General features: G+C 38.8%; 1 protein-coding gene across 2 annotated transcripts in view; it reads left to right on the top strand.

The window, feature by feature from the left end:
* Window positions 1-3,611: 3,611 nt before the first annotated feature.
* NRG3 (neuregulin 3) overlaps window positions 3,612-18,439 on the top strand; it is a 1,175,669-nt gene continuing 1,160,841 nt past the window's right edge. For both annotated transcript variants that reach the window (XM_001365491.4, XM_056800197.1), the window contains exon 1: window positions 3,612-6,134. In XM_001365491.4, the coding sequence (XP_001365528.1) occupies window positions 5,309-6,134 (826 nt within the window). In that variant the 5' untranslated portion in view covers window positions 3,612-5,308. The remainder of the gene's footprint in view (window positions 6,135-18,439) is intronic.

An 18,439-nucleotide genomic window follows, 5' to 3' on the forward strand; every position in this document is an offset into this window, starting at 1 on the left:
ATTTAGGACCTGAATCTGGGTTTTATGAGAGAGAAGAAGCCACTCTCTATCCTCTTCTAACCCCACAAAGAACTGCCAATCACCACACACCTGCACCAAATTAACAAGATACTGGCTGGCAACTAGCAGGGATTCCAAATGACCGCCCCCTTCTAAGATGTCAGCTGTGGAATTCCCAGGCTAATTCCTCTGGCAATACTTAGCACCTGCTACCAGGGAATCTGACAAGAAAAAATGAAAGTTAATGATCACCAAATGAGCCAAAATATCTTGGAAGGATTTGTATGGCATGCAAGATACCCTGAAATCAGGTAAAGGGCTCTTTCTTTTCCCCCCTTCTTCACTGTTATGACAGTTTTTTTTTCTTTTCTGAGTAGCAAATTGGGTAGTTGATGTACATGGCTCAGGAGTTGGGAGAAATTAGGGACTAAGTACATAAGAACAAGGAGGAAAAGGGAAATGGAGAACATTTAGAGAGATTTTATAAACTTGATTTGTAAACAAAGTTGTAGATGCTAAAGGGATTGTGGCCATGAGGAATCAGCATGCTGTGGTGGAAAGAACAAAGAAATTGACACTAGAAAGCATAGACCATAATCTAGAGCTCCTTACTCTCTAAGGGAACCAGGGAAAGTCACAATATTTTTTGATCTCCATTTCCTCATTGGAAAAAAAAGAGTTTGACTCAGTAAGAACTAAATTTATGTCAGGCCTCTGGCATCTATTGGCTGTGAGACAAAGGGCCAATCACTTAGTCTCTTAATGATTCAGTTAACTCATTATTGTTAGAAGTTACAATTTACTGATCTTCATCATTAAAGTGATTGGGAAAGCCAAAACATTTTAATTTTTTCTTTAACATATGTTTACCCAACTACATGTAATAACAATTTTGACCATAAATTTTCCAAAATTATAAGATCTAAAACCTCTCTCTTTCTCTCTTCCCTCCTGCCTCTCAGAGTTGGCAAGCAATTTGATCTGGGTTATACATCTATTATCATGCAAAACTTACTTTCATATTGGCCATTATTGTAAGAGAATACTCATATGAAACCAAAACCCCCAATACAAACACAAATAAACTAATCTGAAAAATAGTATACTTTGATATACATTCTGACTCCAACAGTTCTTTCTTTGGGGGTGGATAGCTTTGTTTACCTGAAATCCCTCAGAATTGTTCTGAATTGTTGTATTGCTGAGAGTAGCTAAGTCTTTCACAGTTGATCATTTTATAATATTACTGTTGCTGTGTACCATATTGTCCTGGGTGCTTATTTAACTCTACATTACCTCATGTAAGTCTTTCCAACTTTTTCTGAAATCATCCTGCACATATTTCCTCAGAGCACAATAGTATTCTTTCACCCTTATATACCAGTTTGTTCAATAATTTCCTAATTGATGGACATCCCCATAATTTCCAATTCTTTACCACCACAAAAAGAGCTGCTCTAAATATTTTTGTACACATAGATCTTCCTTCCACCTTCTCCCCTCTTTCTCTCTTTGATATGTGGATCTAATAATTGTATTACAGGATAGAAGAGTATACACAGTTTTATAGCCCTGTGGGCATAGTTCCAAATTGCCCTAGAAAATGATTAGAACAGGTTACAATTCCACCAATAATATAATAGTGTTCTGATTTTGTCACATCCCCTCCAACATTTAGCATTTTCCTTTACTGTCATATTGGCCAATCTGATAGGTGTGAGGTGCTACTTCAGAGTTATTTTTATGTGTGTTTCCCTAATAAAGAGAGACTTAGAACATTTTTTGTATGATTATTGATAGCTTTGATTTCTTAATTGTTCACATCTGTTGATCATTTAATAGGGGAAAGAATGTCATGCCAATTTGATCCAGACATGGGTGTGTATGTCAATTCAATTGAGTTCTTTTAGAGAGGGAATATGGTACAATGGAAAGAACATTGAAATAGAAATCAAAGTTTGGGTTTGATTTCAAATCCCATATCTGCTCTTCATGGCTTATTTGTCCTTGGTCCTTATTTTGAACACAATGTCCATTCATAATCTTTAAAATTAAGGCTTTAGAGGAGATGGCCTCCAAGGTACCTTTCTGTATCTTTGAATATTAGTTCTAAATCTTAGAATCTTCTAGGTTTTTAATCCTATAATCCTGCAGCAAGTTAAATGAATGAAATAAAAAGTACAGAACAAAATAAAACAAAACTGTAGTTTCAAAAAGTCATGAGTTGGTTGAGACAAGCATCAAAGTTATTTTCTGAGAGGCAAAGGGATTAGTATGTAGAGTGAGGAGGTCAAATAAAAATTAGGAATTCCATGACCCTGACATTTCCTTAAGAAGTGATTTTCCATCTATGACACCTGCTGTCTTTTCACACCACCTTCCTTGGAAAGATATTATTTGCTTCATTGTATTTTCTTGGTGAAAAATACACTGTAAGTCATATGTGTCTACAGATTTTTAAACAATGAGACTTCTAATGCTGAGAGCATTTAAAATGTGTGTGTGCTTGCACACACATGTTTTAAGATGAAGAAATGTGGATATGTGTGTAAGGGGTATTATGAGAATTTCTTCATTTTTTTAAACTTGGAATCATCTCTTACAGATAATGGGAGGAGGGTGTTCTAGAAATTATAATCCAAATGTTTTTCTACATAGAAACTTTTCAGTATCTCATCAGAATGAAAATACAATAGCATCACTAATACCAGAATAATTTTCATATCATTTTTCTGTGGGGAAACCCTATCATATTGGGAAAAGAAAGTCCATCTCCCCCAACCTTATTCTCTTTTCCTCCTCTTCCTTTCTTTCCTTCCTCTTCTTCCTCTTCCTACTCCCTTTTCCCCAACAGTTTTCTTTACTTCCTCATGCATTCTTGAATAAATGTATACCATCTGAGACATTTACACCTCTAAGGGAGACTATTAACAGTCTGGAGAAACAGAGGCATTCTGTATTCTATTTGATCTAGCCCAAAATGGCTGGCCTAGTGACTCTACATTTGTGTTTGCTATGTTAGAAAGAATGGGATGGGAGTGGCATTTGGAGGGCACTACTTTTTGTCTTGATAAGCATGTTATGAAATGTCCTGAGAAGTCCTTTTCTTCTCTAGTTGAGAGCTGGCCTCAAAAGCAAGAAGTTCTGGATTTAAATACTATATCTGGCCCAAACTAGCTTCCTGGCCTTGGGCAAAACACTTAACTTCTTACAATTCTAGGCAAATCTCTAGAATAGGTTTCAGAGAAGGTGTCTCTTGGTAAGGATAGAGGAATTATCTATCCCCATCCCAGAGTTCCGCAGGGAAGAAATCAAAGGTGTCACTTCTATCCTTTCTTTTTCCTAGTTTCTGCCCTGCCATAATGTAAACTAGCATGGAGTTAATTAGACTTTCAACTACTCTTAGTCTTGTTTTCTTCAATACTATTTATTTCTAGGGCTTTTCCAATGGTTATTTCCTTTGCTCAATATTCCATCCTACCTCCTTTCTTACCTAATTTTATAAATGAGAAGACGGGAGTTCTAAACCATAAGCTTACATACTTAGTTTTCATTAAGGAGTTATATTGAAGCATAACTAAAATTATACATCCTTAATACATGTATGCATTCACATATAATGTTTATTTAAGGGAGAAGGGGAGCAGGTGATGGTGGGGAAACTTCTTTGAAGAATGCTACCCATTTGTTTCGGGTACTTTTTGCAAGTACTGTATGTAGAAAGAAGGTTGTCCCATTATATCTCTTGCAGGAAATCCTGTGTGAAGAAGGTATCTGTCTCCCTCTAAACCACACTTGAGTGAGTTGGCTGGCACACACATCCGCAGACATACACAGTCACACATGCACATTCCCTCCAGCTTTAAATGAATTCCTATTGGATTTGCACCCGACATGGGCTCAGAACTGGTCGAAAATCGGATTTTGCCATCTACCTTTTGTGGGGGGGGGGGGTAGGAGTTAGGGCTTGCTTGGATCATTTATTTATCTTATGCGCATTAAGAAACCACCATTAGGCTTTGGTGGGAGGCGCTATACTTTTCCTGAAACCCAGCCTGCTTCCTTTGACTCTGCACTAGGAATACACAATTGAATCGGGGAGCTGCAAGGTTGGCAAAAGCTGGCTTCTGCTTGTGTCTCTATCCAGTGTCTCCACAGATATTTCTTCTCCCCCACTCTCCCTTTTTAAATAGCTAGTTTGGACATCAAGTGGGTGTACTTTAAAAATAATAATTGTGGATTTCTTTTCTTTTCTTTTTTTCTTTTCTCGGATACCCAGCCCCTCACCCGACTCTCTGTTTTCCTTTTTTCCTTGGAGTACTAATGCTGAAAAGAGAGCTTGCCCGAGTTTGGATGTCAGGTTGGTCCTGGCGCTGGTGCTGATCCTGGATGAGAAAAGGAGAGAGGGAAAAGCTGTGGTCTCCTCTCCCTCCGCTCTGCTTTCGGATTGGTCTCTCTCTTAAAGTGCTGTCCAAGGGTTGGCTGCAGGACCGCTGAATAACAGGTGCATTTCGCTGCTCCGTCGCTCTCAAAGAAGCAGCCGAGGAATGCTAGTGCACCAAGGCTGGAGAGAAGAGGGAGGAGAGGAAAGAGAGGGGAGAAAAAATTGAAGAGGGGTGGGTGAAAAATCGCCTGTAAAGTGGGACCGGTTCCCTGTGTTGGAATGTGGCTTGGTGTTTCTCCATTCGGATGGTTGACATCGTAAAAAATCCAGAAGGTTGATTGCTGTGACTTGCAAGGAATCAAAGGAAGAAGAAAAAAAAAAAGGAAAAAAAAGAGGGGGAAGGGAGGGAGACGGGTGGCGGTGGGGGTTGTGAGAGAAGAACCCCGGGGAGCGCCGAGGGGCAAAGGAGGAGGATGTTGGAAAGGCTCCTGTGTGTGGATGGAGACAGCATGGTGACGGGGCTGATTCGGCAGATGCTCGGGGGCCAACACAGGAGGAGAGCTCATTTTGGGAAAGGACCAATGCCCCGCTATTAACTGACTTCGAGCCTGGAAGACTGGTGATTTTGTGGGGAAAGGTTTTTCCCCCGCTACTCCTTTCCTCCCTCCCCTCCCCCATTTCTTTCAGCGCCTCCTTCCCCTCTCGCTGTCTCTCTCCCTTTTTATTTTTGGGGGGGGGAGGGAGGGAGAGTGGGGGAAGGGTGAAGATTCGCATGCTGCTGCTGCTGCTGCTGCTGCTGCTGCTGCCGCCGCTGCTGCCGCCGCCGTCGTCGCCACCGCTGCTGCTGTTTTCCGCCCGCCGGCTCCCGGTCCCTGATGTCTCTCTGGCTTCCTCGCGGGGGGCGAAGGTGAAAAGGCTCCTAGGATGAGTGAAGGGGCGAGCGGTGCCTCCCCACCTGGTGCCGCTTCTGCCGCTGCTGCTACCGCGGCCGCCGCCGCCGCCGCCGCCGAGGAAGGGGCAGCGGCGGCGGCGGGAGGGGGCCCGGACGGGGAAGGGGCGGCCGAGCCCCCCCGGGAGTTACGCTGTAGCAACTGCATTGTATGGAACCGGCAGCAGACTTGGCTTTGCGTGGTGCCCCTGTTCATCGGCTTCATCGGCCTGGGGCTCAGCCTCATGCTCCTTAAATGGATCGTGGTGGGTTCCGTCAAGGAGTACGTGCCCACCGACTTGGTGGACTCCAAGGGGATCGGCCAGGACCCCTTTTTCCTCTCCAAGCCCAGCTCCTTCCCCAAGGGCATGGAGACCACCACAACCACGACTACCACGTCCACCTCCACCTCTACCCCGTCCTCCGGCACCGCCTCCTCCAGGACGCCCAACCGGATTAGCACCCGCCTGACCACCATCACGCGGGCACCCACTCGCTTCCCTGGGCACCGGGTGCCCATCCGGGCTAGCCCCCGCTCCACAACGGTGCGGCACACCGCAGCCCCCCCGACAGTACTCTCCACCACGGTCCCCTTCTTCAGCAGCAGCACGCAGGGTTCCCGCCCACCCCTGCCAGGGGCCCCCAGTACCCAGCCAATGCCCTCTTGGCCCACTGCGGCATACGCTACCTCCTCCTACCTCCACGACTCTACTCCCTCTTGGACCCTGTCTCCCTTTCAGGATTCTTCCTCCTCCTCCTCCTCTTCCTCTTCCTCCTCCACTACCACCATCACACCAGAAACTAGCACCAGCCCCAAATTTCGTAAGTAAAAAGAAAGCCTTCTTGCCTTTGATTTACAGTATGTCTACAATACTCTTCCCTTTGGGGCTCCTGCGTTTACCCCCTGTCCCCGTTCAGCAATCGCTCTAGACCCGTGTCTGGAGTACTATGTGAAAACTGGTTCATATTGGCCAAAGAAAGAATAAAAATGTGTTCTCTAGGAGGAAGTCTCAAGGCTCCTCCTTTCCTTTCCTGAGTCTCGGACAAGTGTGAGAAAAGGTCTCTTTTCCCCTTCTTCTTCAAAGGGTTAAAAAGCCAGTGCGTCCCTGATGACTGCAGAAATGCTAGGCTTAAATTTAAGGGGTGTGGGTGTGTGTGGGGAGGGGGGCTATAAACACCCTCACAGCTCCAAAATACCAAAGAAACACCCTCAAACAAAACTGAAAACAAAGGGAAGTTTGGTCGTTTGTAAGAGGTTGCAATATGATAGAAGCAGCCATTTGAGCCGAGTATGTATATAAAATGATGTATATAAACCGGGAAGCCGCCCTGCCCAACCGGCTGCCACCTGGAAGAGTTAATAAGAAACAATTGAGGGGAGGAGGGGAGAGAAAGGAGGGAGGGAAAAAAAATCAATGGTGAGGAGGCTTAACTGATGACCCCAAAATTCGCCAGTGGCTATCTAGAAGGTGCTGAAATTGATTCTGTGGCGAGTGAGATTAAGTTAACCAGGGGGAAATATGATGGAAGCCCTGCAGAGCTGCTGTTCGCCAGCCAGTATTCCTGACAATGGAACCCCCCCTCTTCCCCGCCCCCCACCAACCCCCTCCAAGAAAGCTTTTCCCCCCCGTTTCCAAATGCTGAGGTTATAACACTCTCTCACACCCACTTGGTCCCTCCACATCTGGGTCTGAAAAATAAGGAAAGCTGGAGGGGCATGATTTCTGCAATCCATATGTGTAAAGAAAGCACCCAGCCATTAGGAAGTAGATCCCTTTGAATGCACCCTCCACTTTCTCTACTAAATTACTGGCATTACTCCCTGATTTACTGAAGACTGATATTTTGATAAAGGCAAACAGTTCTTTGCTAACATTTATGAAAATGTTCTCTCCAACTATCAGCATATCTCCCTGGTTTAAGGTTTTATACTAAAATCCCTCAGGAACTAGCTAATCTGACAATTGATTGGGATCTGGTAACACTTTTCTGCAACCTGTGAAGGTTATTTAGGACAAACACAGAGACCGCCAGTCTGAGTTCTGTTCAGTGCCACTCTACAAAATGCTTTAATTATGCTGTCTTTATCTGGCTTTTAATATTTTGGATCAGAGCATCTAGGATGCAAAGAACAGTGTTCTCCATTAACTCTTCAGTGTCTCCCTCAAGAATAGTCAATTGCTTTGATTCAGGAATTTCATAGTCCTGTGAAGGTTTTAGGTCTTATTTAGATTTGGTATAGCTTCTTGGACATTTAAGCATTTCTTTCTGAAGAATTTATTATTTCTGTTTTTATGAGCCCTGGGACAAAGAGTCAATATGCACAGCAATATCATGATGTGAATTGGAGAAACAGGCAAGGATTATAAATTGGGTGCTGGTGGGAGGGAGAGAGCCTACCACAAATCAGAATGGCAAACAAGGCAGTAACTTGATACTTGCCAGCCCTGGGCCAAGGCAGTCATTAGTGAGGGATCTTCCTTTCCTTGGAAGTGGAAGGACCCTCCTTTGGGGTGGGGAAGTACAAACCAGACTTGAGTTTTACAGAAAGGCTAATTGCTTAAGCAAAGGTTGGGGGGAAAGAAACTGTATTTGAGTATTCCTGATCTGGAGATGTATATCTGCTGGAGAGCCACAAGATTTTGGATTCCTTCTTTAATGTTTTTATGAATAAGGTAGATGGGTTGTTCTCTTTCCAGCTCTAGGGGCTACCCAGTTAGTTAGAGTTGGCTTACTGTCCGTAGTGGCTGAGCATTATTATTAGAGTAAGTGGGTAGAGTTGATGCTTAAGGTTCCTTCAATTGATTTACCTTTTGCGTTCCCTTTCAGGGGTCTTTAAGGGAAAACCCAGTGTTGTTTCCACCCTTCCAAACTCCCTTCCTAGAGTGTGCAAATGTGAACAGCAGCCTGGTTAATAAATAATGATTCACTTGGCAGTATCTTCCACCCTAAGGAGAAGAAAAATTCTGTAAATGGTGTCAGTGTTCACATGGGCAGTGAGATTGTTGTTGCCTTTGGAACAATTAGATCTGGATGATAAATAGTTGTTGGTTGGTTGCTTTCTTTTTTTTATTTTTTGCTATGATATATATATATATATATACATATATATATAAATATATATACTTTTTGCTACCCCCTTGAATTGGAGAATAAAGTGGGTGTCTTTTACCTACCACAAGACCTGTTTTGATGGTTTGAGTTCATCTACAACAGAAATCATCATTAATGGGAGATTATACACATTCCTTAAAAGGAGGGATTTTCCTTTATAGATCTCATAATCTTAAGAAAACAAGGGGGAAAGGAAATAGCCCCGTGTTCTCCTCCACTCCCACCCCATCCTTCTGAGGTTGCAGCATTATCTAACCAAAAAAAGTGCAATTTTCCTTTTAGGGCTTTGGTACAGTGTTGTCCTTGCTCTTGTTAAGGAGTCCCCAGTTTAGCTCACATTCACATCTTTCATCTGCTCTGATCATGTGACTTCAGGTCCCATGGGGGGAAAATATTGCCTTTTTCCTAAGCTCCTGTTTCCAGTCTTCATTTCTGTTTCCTTGGCTCCTCACTGTTTGAGATACTATAAAAATGAAAGTCATAGATCTGTAGTTTTTATCTGAATACTGAAAGAATACTGGTGACTTGAGCTTTTAGACAAAGTAACCCTTTCTCTGTTGATGAATAAGTTCTGCTGAATTGTATATTCAGAGTTTTAAATAATGTACACATTTGCTTTGTTTTGGGCCTTCTCTCTATGGGTGGTCAGTACTTGGGCTAAGAGCTGACTTGCCCATTCAAGAATTCAAATACTGCTATGGGGATACTAGGAAGCACCACTTAGAATTAAAATCTGCCTCTACTACTGGGCATGCCCAGTGTGGAGAAAGGTATCCAGTTGTTGAGGGGATTCTAATTACAGACTGAGCCTGAAGATCCAAGGAAGAAAAAAGAAGGGGGGGGAGGAGATATCAGAATTAGCTCTTCTTTCCTTATTAAGTCTCTGGGCTGAAATGTATCTACTTTCTTGGCATGGACTACTTACTGATTACTCTCACTCCTACTAATTTTTCTTTCATCCTTGAAAGTTTCTTGAGGTGTATTAAAGGTAAATGCTTTAAAGCCTTTAGACAGCCATTGGCTCATTCGCAGTCTGACAATCAAGCCTGGCCCAGACAATTTAGACAGGAAGACTGAGGTAAAGGGTGTTCACTGCCTCACTTTATTGGATCATAGTGCAAATAGAGTTGGCCAGAGACATAGGGAGAAGAGACCGGGAGAATAGTGAGCAGGGAATTTGTAGACAGCTTTTTGACACTTTAAAAAAAATTTCTTAACATTTGAAATGCCTTTGTGGAAAACAATCATGCAAGAAATTACTCCCTAAGAAACATTAAAGTTAGATTCCCTTAAAACACTAATTGGTGATATGTATATTTAAAGAAAAAGAGAGCTAGGAAGAGACATTGATTTTTTCTTTAATTCTTCCATTGAGAACAAATAGGATATTCTGATTTATCTGTGGAGGACCATCAAGGTGCTTTTTAAAAAAAAATTCCCTAATGTTACTGGATGGTAATGTTGTGAAGTATTTTTACATTTCCAAAGGAAATTCGTCATTGATGAGGAAACTTGGTATAGTATGACGCTTTATAATTACGTTTATACAAAACTCTTATCTGGTTGAGTTTAAATTTTAAACATTTCCAGATAAACCCATTATCATTGTTGTTCTTGTTATTTTGACTATGTCTAGACTTTCATAAAATAGATCTATAAGCTTTCACAAATAAAGTTTGTTAATAAAAATACAGTATTACATTTTGTCTTTTATCCACATGAGTCAGGGCTTCCACAGAGAACTCTGTTGTAGGAGGTAACTGACCCCAATCATACATGGTAGCCAAGAAGAGAGAGGATACAGAACTCTAGATCAATACTTCTTCTGAAATCCAATTGAGAGCTTTTTTATGAGCACATGCTGCAACCTGAGTATATTTTGATTTCCTTTGGCCTTAATACAGGCTTATGAGTCTTCTATGCTTTAATCAATTATACTACACAAGTCGTGACTTCTAGTTGCTTATTCTGCACTTCATGAGCTTAAAGGAAAAAAAGAACACCTGGCTATCTACACTTCTATTATTATGATGATTTATTAACAGTTTATCCTGAGGAGAAAAAAAATTTAAAAAGGATCGATCTTGTCTCTTCCTTAAGGAAATTGAGCATTGAGAATATAATAGATTGTAGGCAATATTTTTAATAGTTTATGATTGTATGTCCCTTTCTTTTTTACTTAACTATTCCACCCCTCCCCCATTCTTTGTGCAATTATGCTTTGTAAAAAATAGAATACATGGTAAAGTACCTGATTTTTAAAAATTATTAAGGAGTAATTAGCAAAAACAAATTCCGATTCATTGTTATAATGCATCTGGTCCTTGGGACAACTTTTATTTTTCTCTTTAATATAGGGAAATTCTGTGTTAGCTCTCCATTTGTGTCAAAACATTCTTCTTCCTGATCTTGTACCTTGAATGAATGAGGTATTTGAAGATGGAGTTGGGTTTTTAAAATGTGTGAGAGCAAGCGGAGTATCATAAAGTTGAGCCTTTCTATGCATTTTAATTTTTCTGTTTTGCATTTCATTCACCAAGGAAAATGAAAATCATCATCTTCACTTATGTGAATCAATTTTCACTTTCAGATTTTCACGTTGTAGTATAGTCCTGGCATTTGGGTTAACAAATATCACAGATGAATGTTGATTTTTCTAAGGAACCCTTATAGGACTTCTATGATGTATCCTTAGAGAGACTATGGATTTGGGAATCATGAAAACCTCAACCTTGCTTCCAGTCTTCTCTGTGACACTTATTAGCTTTATGACCAAGATTGGAATACTTATCCTTGCCAAGCCTCAGGTAACTCTCTAAGGCTAAGTTGCTTTTAAATGGAGAAGAGAAGAGCAAGATACAATCCACAAAGAACACTATGTTCAGTTTTAGTGAGAAGAAAAGTCAGGTGCATAATGGAAAGAGAGATGGCTGTGGAAGAAGATATTAATTTAAGTCCTACTTCTGACATGTATACTGACTTTGTGATGCTGAGCAAGTCACTTAAAATGTGAGTGACCCAACTAAATTCCCTTCCCTATCAGCTGTTCTGTTGTCTCATCATCTTCTCCCCACCTGAACCTGGGACCTTTCCTCTGACTCTGATAAATAAATTTATGATTTTTCTTAAGAAGACCAAGGCCTTCCACATCATTTATTACCCATCTGTACATAACTCCATCTTGAATATTCTTTCTAACACTCTCTTTAAGTGTTGTCTTTCCTATTAGAATGTATGCTTTGAGGGTATTGTATTGCTTGTTTGTATCTGTATTTCCAATACTTATTGAAGTTCCTGAAACAGCCCTTCCTTCTTTCATTTCCTCCCCTTCCTTCATCTTTCCCCTTTCCTCTTTTTTATCTATCCATCCATCCATCCATCCATCCATCCATCCATCCATCCATCCATCCATCCATATATCCATCTACCCATTTAGTACTAATTGCCTCTGTACAATGATAATGAGGCGGATAGTTTACTCCCTGGAACATCTCTATGCCAAGGAAATATGTTCAGTTTCATTTTAATGAAAATTAAAATTTACTCAACCTTATGTAAATAAGGAAAAAATGGTTTCTATTTTGATCAAAAACACTTTGGAATAATTGTGAGGCATTCATTTTTTAAACTGCTGTGTGGACCTCTGGTGTTTCATGTACTAAATTGAAGTTCAATGAAACTATGGCTGATGGCAGCATTGAATATTAAAATGTGAAACATGAAATTATATATCCATTAAATATGATTACACATTTGAAAATGCTCATGATGAATTCCATGATAGTATTTTGCTCCAAAATTCCCTGACTAACCTTTATATCTTTCAAGAATTCTATATCCCTAAAACCTACTCTACCAATATTTGTGAGTTTTGTCAAGGTATTTCAAGCCTCAAATTATTCCATGGCAAAATTATCTTGGGTGAAAAAAAGAAACCAAACCAAAATTTTTGTTATAGAGTTAGATGATATTAAATCCTGAAATATCTGTATTTACATGGAAATATAAATCTGCCTTTATTGATTAATATTTTTAATTCTTTCAGAGTATAATATAAATTATTTAAGTTTATTCTACAAATGAACATTTGTTTAGATTCTGTGACCTTTTTATCTTATTTTGTTTGTTGCTCAAGTTATTTATATTTATTTTATTTATATTATTTGTGTATAATATATATTTATTTTATTTATATTATGACATTTAAGATAACTAAATAAGATTTTTTTTAAGAAGTCTGGAAGAAGTTCTGCTCTTATGTATATTTGATTACTGAATCAGTATAAGTTTTGATTTTTATTAACACTTTATAGTTTTCTTTCCAAAGATAGGATTCAAGACACTAATGCCAACCCCCCACATGTTTTCATCTCACATAGTTTGGTTATGAGAATCACACTAAAGGCTGAGTCATTATTGATCAGTTTTTAAATTAATTATGTGAAAGTGAAAAATGTAATTATGACAATAATCTTTTGGTTGAAGGGTATAGCATTGCTTCAGAAAGACTGTATGGATCTCAGGAAACATTTCCCCCACCTTAATGTATCACTTTTCATTTGTGCACATATTTGTGCCCTTAGGAGTGTGTGAATTTATACTAGATAAAGGTATTCAAGATCCTGTAAGGTTCTTGAATTGAGTTCTTCAATGGGCATAAGCACCCTGGCTTAATGATGGCTTGAGTACTATCTAAAGCTGTAGACTTTAGAATAGGTACAGATTTTCATTGAAATTAAATGAAATAGCAAACCTGAATTCTCTTAACCCCTTCTTACCCCCAAATTAATTATCTCCTATAGTTATGTCAAAAGGGAAATTTTTCAAGTGATTTATAAACTTTAATGTGCTACAGAAATGACAATTGTTATTTTTTTTTTACTTAAGGTATCTTCAGGATGATTTCAAATTGTAGTTTCCTAAAGTAAATTAATGGATCTCAGTGAGAAACTGCAATGATAATAGTAGTTCACAGTTATATGGCATTGTACGATATGAAGCATAAATGTTATAATTCTCAATTTGCAGATGAAAAGAGTAGAGAGTAGGTTACTAAAGGTGCCCCACAAAGAAAAGTTACTTTGAAATTACTCAGTTAAGGCTTGAGAAAACAAATGAAAAATATATTAGGGCCCACCCAGAGTATTTCTTTTTTTGGCTATGGATAAGGAAACTGTATAATATAGTGATGTAGAGTTGGCATGAGAGCCAAGAAGATCTGTGTTCAATTTCCATCACTGGTATAAATTGGCTGTGGGACCCTGGACCAGTGTTTTAAGATCATAGTGGTTTAGACAGCTCTCTAATCAGTCAATAATCAATCCATAGGGGACTATTATGTTTAAGGCACTTTGTTAAATTCTGTGGGTACAAAGAGGCAAAAGAGGAGTCCTCATTTTGGAGGTGAAGATGATTTGTATTGGTAGAGGGAACTTCTCATGTGGTGGTTCCCTGAACCAATGAAATCATAGGTCCCATCTTTGTTGTCTTGGAAATCACATCACTGAAAATACTGACAGCTGGATTCCAAGTCAGAGGAACTTGCTTTAATCTTTGTCTCCGACCCTACCTGTGTGAGGGTAAAGAATTCACAAAATCATTCTACTTTAGTTACTTCATCTGTAAAATGAGAGGATTGGACAAGAAGATCTCTGTGATCTAAGATTTTTTTTTTTACTCCTAATAGAGCCCTCTTGGATTAGTTGATCTAGCAGGGAGCTTAAATTTTAGGATTTGATATTTTGCCTGTGTCCCACACCCACCAACAAATCTATTGTTTTGCATCTGGCATGGTCTTTATTTAAAAAAAAAAGAAAAAGCAACAAAGAGATGCTAGGTATGCTCACACACTCTTTTCTAAGAAAAAGTCATTGGTGACTTTAATTTAGGCAGCAGTGCATTTGACATATCGAATATTTCAGTAAAGGAGATCACTTAAGTATGTGTGCTTTTGCATTTTCAGAGTTTTAATGGAAGAAAATTGGAAATACTAATGTCTAAAGTGTGTGCCTAGGTGAAGACAATTACTGAGTTATGTCTGGCCATTTTATTATATCTGTATGAACCTTTATCTTTGTTGACAGTATGGCAATCTTGCATATCTCATAAGTGCCAATGTCTCAGCATAAAGGAAGAGAATGGTCAGGGAAGATTTGCAAACACAATGGTCTTTTTCATTCTATGAGGGTAACATGGGGTATGGGGATGACACATAAATGATAGATGGAAATGTTATTTTCACCAGTCCCTTTTCCAGAAGTAGTACTCTGCAATCTAGGCATATGAAGGGGATGTGGGTCTCTTTAAATAGTAGGTTTTGAGGTCCAAAACCTAACTATATATGCATGTTCTATATGCATATACATGCATATTATTCTATGATAAATGAGACTGAGAGATGGAAGAACGGAAGGGGGGAGTAAAAGGGAGAGAATGAATAGAGTCAGTACCAGTAATTTCCTTGGTATTAAGAATTCTCAAAGAAGAAATTCTCTAACCATGCAAATTGGTATCTTCCCTAAAATGTATATACTCTTACAAATTTATTATAGCACTAGTAAGAAGTTAAATGATTTGTTCTGGCTAACATAGCCAGTATACACAAGAAGTATGATTTGAACTCATCTTCTCTCTACTAAAATCAATAAGAATAATAGAACTGATATAGTGACTTGAATAGGAATGATGATGATGAGAGTAGCATTTATATAAGTGCTTTACAATTTACAAAGTGCTTTACATATGTTATCACATGTTATTCTCACAAGAATCTTGAAAGTTAGATGCTACTGTTATTTCTATTTTACAGATGCGAGTTCACACTGTTAGTTCTTATATGATATATTGTGTAATGTAACTTAGAACTTGAGTGATCTAATCTAGAGCTTCTAGAATGTTCTGCTTTGGGCCTGGAAATTTAGATACTAATTTTATTTAGGCTATCTTCTGAGTGAGTGTGCTGCAAGATATGGAATAGATATAATCTTTTGATGATGTTTAATTCTGTCATAGTCATATTGATACATTCTTAAACATTAAAAAACAAGCCTACTATTTTGCAATAGCAATAAAGCATGAAAATAAATATCTTTATCAGTAAGCAGGAGAAGCAAAAGTTGAAAGCTTTTAAATTGCCTTTTGATTTCCTTGTAACTATTTTGAGATGGTAAATTGGATTAAAAAATCCCTTAGGAGAATATTTTATAACGATATACCTTGTCATCGTGAAACTTTATTCTCTGGTCATGATTTATAAAGTGCATTAAGACCCTGTTTACTGTGTTGTCATTATAAAGATGACAAAAGAAAATGCCTTTGATCCATTATAAACTCAAGAGAAGCCATGCATCTCCCATTTATGCTAATCAGCATGGGAAAGATGAATACATTGAAAGTTATTTTTTCTTTAGCCTACATTTAGGCTCAAAAAAAATATGATGACATATTAGACATCACTGACTTTTTTTATTTTTCAGACCAACAAGTGGCTGTCAGGGATCCCTTCATATACACATTGCTAATCCTAAATGTTATCTGTTTATCTACCTACAACCCAAATTAACATTGTCATCTGCCTTATTTCATTGGTATGTTTTTCTTTCCTTACTCTACAACCCTATCAGTATCCATCTTCAGATCCCAGCTCGTTATTCTCAGAATATTCTTTGATTGCTAGTTGTTACCAGATAGAGGGGCTCTAGCACTGTGTAACAGCAGACTGTTAAATTAGTATTAATAGCAAAGAGGCTTTTCTTTATTTTTTTTAAAATACAGATTGGATCATTTTCACTGACATTAGTACTTATAAAAAAGAAGCCTTTGACATGGATTAGTGTTATTTGTATGCAGTATTTTCAAATAGCTATCTTATTTGATTGGATCTCCCCCACCCCCTTTTTTTTAATTGTCAGTGATTTAAAAGGAAAGATAACATAAATACAAACTGGGCTCTTAATGAAATCAATCATTAATTTTTTTCTCTGATATGGCACTTGATTCATCAGTTTCACTGCTCCAGCTGCATTCATTTTTTACTCATCTTTCACACATGTCCACCACGTAGAGAAAACAGCTTTATGTAATTTATGACAAATAATGAAATACCATTTCCTATAATGCACTGCAAATGGCTGACCGTTGTAAAAGTTTAAGGTGTTCTATTACATCTAAATGACTAGATAACATTCAAGTTAACCTAAAACAGGGTCAAGTGAAACATATGGACATGATAGCTAGAGCTATTTAGAATATTGGAACCCATTTCTTCAGTTATTTGACATTTGAACAAGGCTGGTAATGGTGATTGAACTAATAACTTCTCTTGATGCTATAGATGAAGACACTTCATTTGGTTTGGGAAGTAGAAGCTTTTAAAAAAGCTTCTCTGGGAATAATATCTTTAGAGATGACAGTTGAGACTGTGGAAAGGAGGTTATCACAACATAGAGGGAAGAATACTAGGAATTAAAGTTCAGCTCTGGTTTGAATGTTGGTTCTTCTACTTGCTGTCCATGTGGCTGAACAAATCACTTTTCTTCTCTAGAAATGAAAATCCCTATCTGTAAAATAAGGGGTTTAGAGAAGATAATAGAGAAACTTTAAGGTGATTTCTAAGAAAGAGCCCTAGATGTAGAATCTAAAACCTGGAGTTTGATTGGCTGTTATGAGAGTCAATTGTGTGGCATTGGGCTGTTACTTTCAACATTTCAGCTTCGGAAGAATGCTATATTTGAAGTAAATGAATCAACAACCTAAAACAACATACCATCTCCTTTACTATGTTTCCTCAGGCAAATCACCTCGGTTTCTCATATGTAAAATGTAGAGGCTGATCCAGGTGTTCTCTGAGATTATTTCCAGCTGTAAATCTATGATAAGAACTTTTTTTAAAATGCTGCTTTTCTTCTTTGAACCCTAATGAAGGGTTCAGATATTTTTAGTCTGTTCTCTGTGACCTTATTTCTTTAAAGATTCTGATAACTGTATTTCAACATAATTGGTCTCCCTTGTTATCCTAAGTATTTTATTTTATTTATGATTACTTCAGCTCCCACTGCTCAAGGACCAGGTGTGTTATATTTCACCCCATCCCCAGAGATTTCCAGTCCACTTATGGAGCTGTCTCATGTCTGCTTATCACATCCTCATTGATTGTGTTTTCCCAGTTTTTTTGTTGCTGTTGGTCCTTTGTTTTTGAAGTCCAATGACATCAGGATGTTGGGGTCAAGATATAGTATACTGAGATGTGACTCATCAAATCTATATGAACTCAGAAGACTTGATGACTGCTGTGATTAGCAGGCCTGGGTTGGGTGAAGTAGACAATTTTCAGGGTTCTTTTCTAGCCACATTCCACCCACTAGTCTCCCCATTTTAGGGAGTTCAAGGACTATAGCTCTATTTAACCTCTTAATAGTCTAGCTTTTACAAAGAAATATTTCCTTTTAAGATATAGCAAGGACAATCACACAGACATTTCCCTCCCACTGCTCAGGGGGCATAAACACCCCAAATGCATAAATAAATACTCACCCTTCTCTCTTAGAGGGGAAGGAGACATAGGCTCACAGTTGAATTTAATTCCTATACAGCACTAGACTCACCAAGTTCCAAGACCAAATCTTCTCTAGGCTTTCATCATAAGACTCTAGTTCTTAGGAGTTCCCTGCTGGACCCGTTCCAACCAGTATAGAACTCTTGGCTCTTAGAACCCTGTAACTTGAGTTCCCAGGCTGGAGATTCTATTCTCTGAGCATAGCCATGAAAAGGACAAATAAACACCCTAAACTAACCCCCCACACTCGTTTTGTTAAGTGCCACAGAGTCTATGGAAAAGGAAAAGATAAATTTCCCCTCTAAAAAGAATGATGATATTTCTATAAACTTAAAATCTAGGCAGTTTAGCTATGCAGCCAATAAAAAGAGGATGCTCCAGCCCAAATATTAGATCAGTGCAGAATGTCTCCTCCCAGAAACAGGTCCCTGGAAGCTCACCTGTGTGTCCCTCTACTATA

This window comes from Monodelphis domestica, chromosome 1, assembly GCF_027887165.1.
Source record: "Monodelphis domestica isolate mMonDom1 chromosome 1, mMonDom1.pri, whole genome shotgun sequence".
NCBI classification, from domain to species: Eukaryota; Metazoa; Chordata; class Mammalia; order Didelphimorphia; family Didelphidae; genus Monodelphis; species Monodelphis domestica.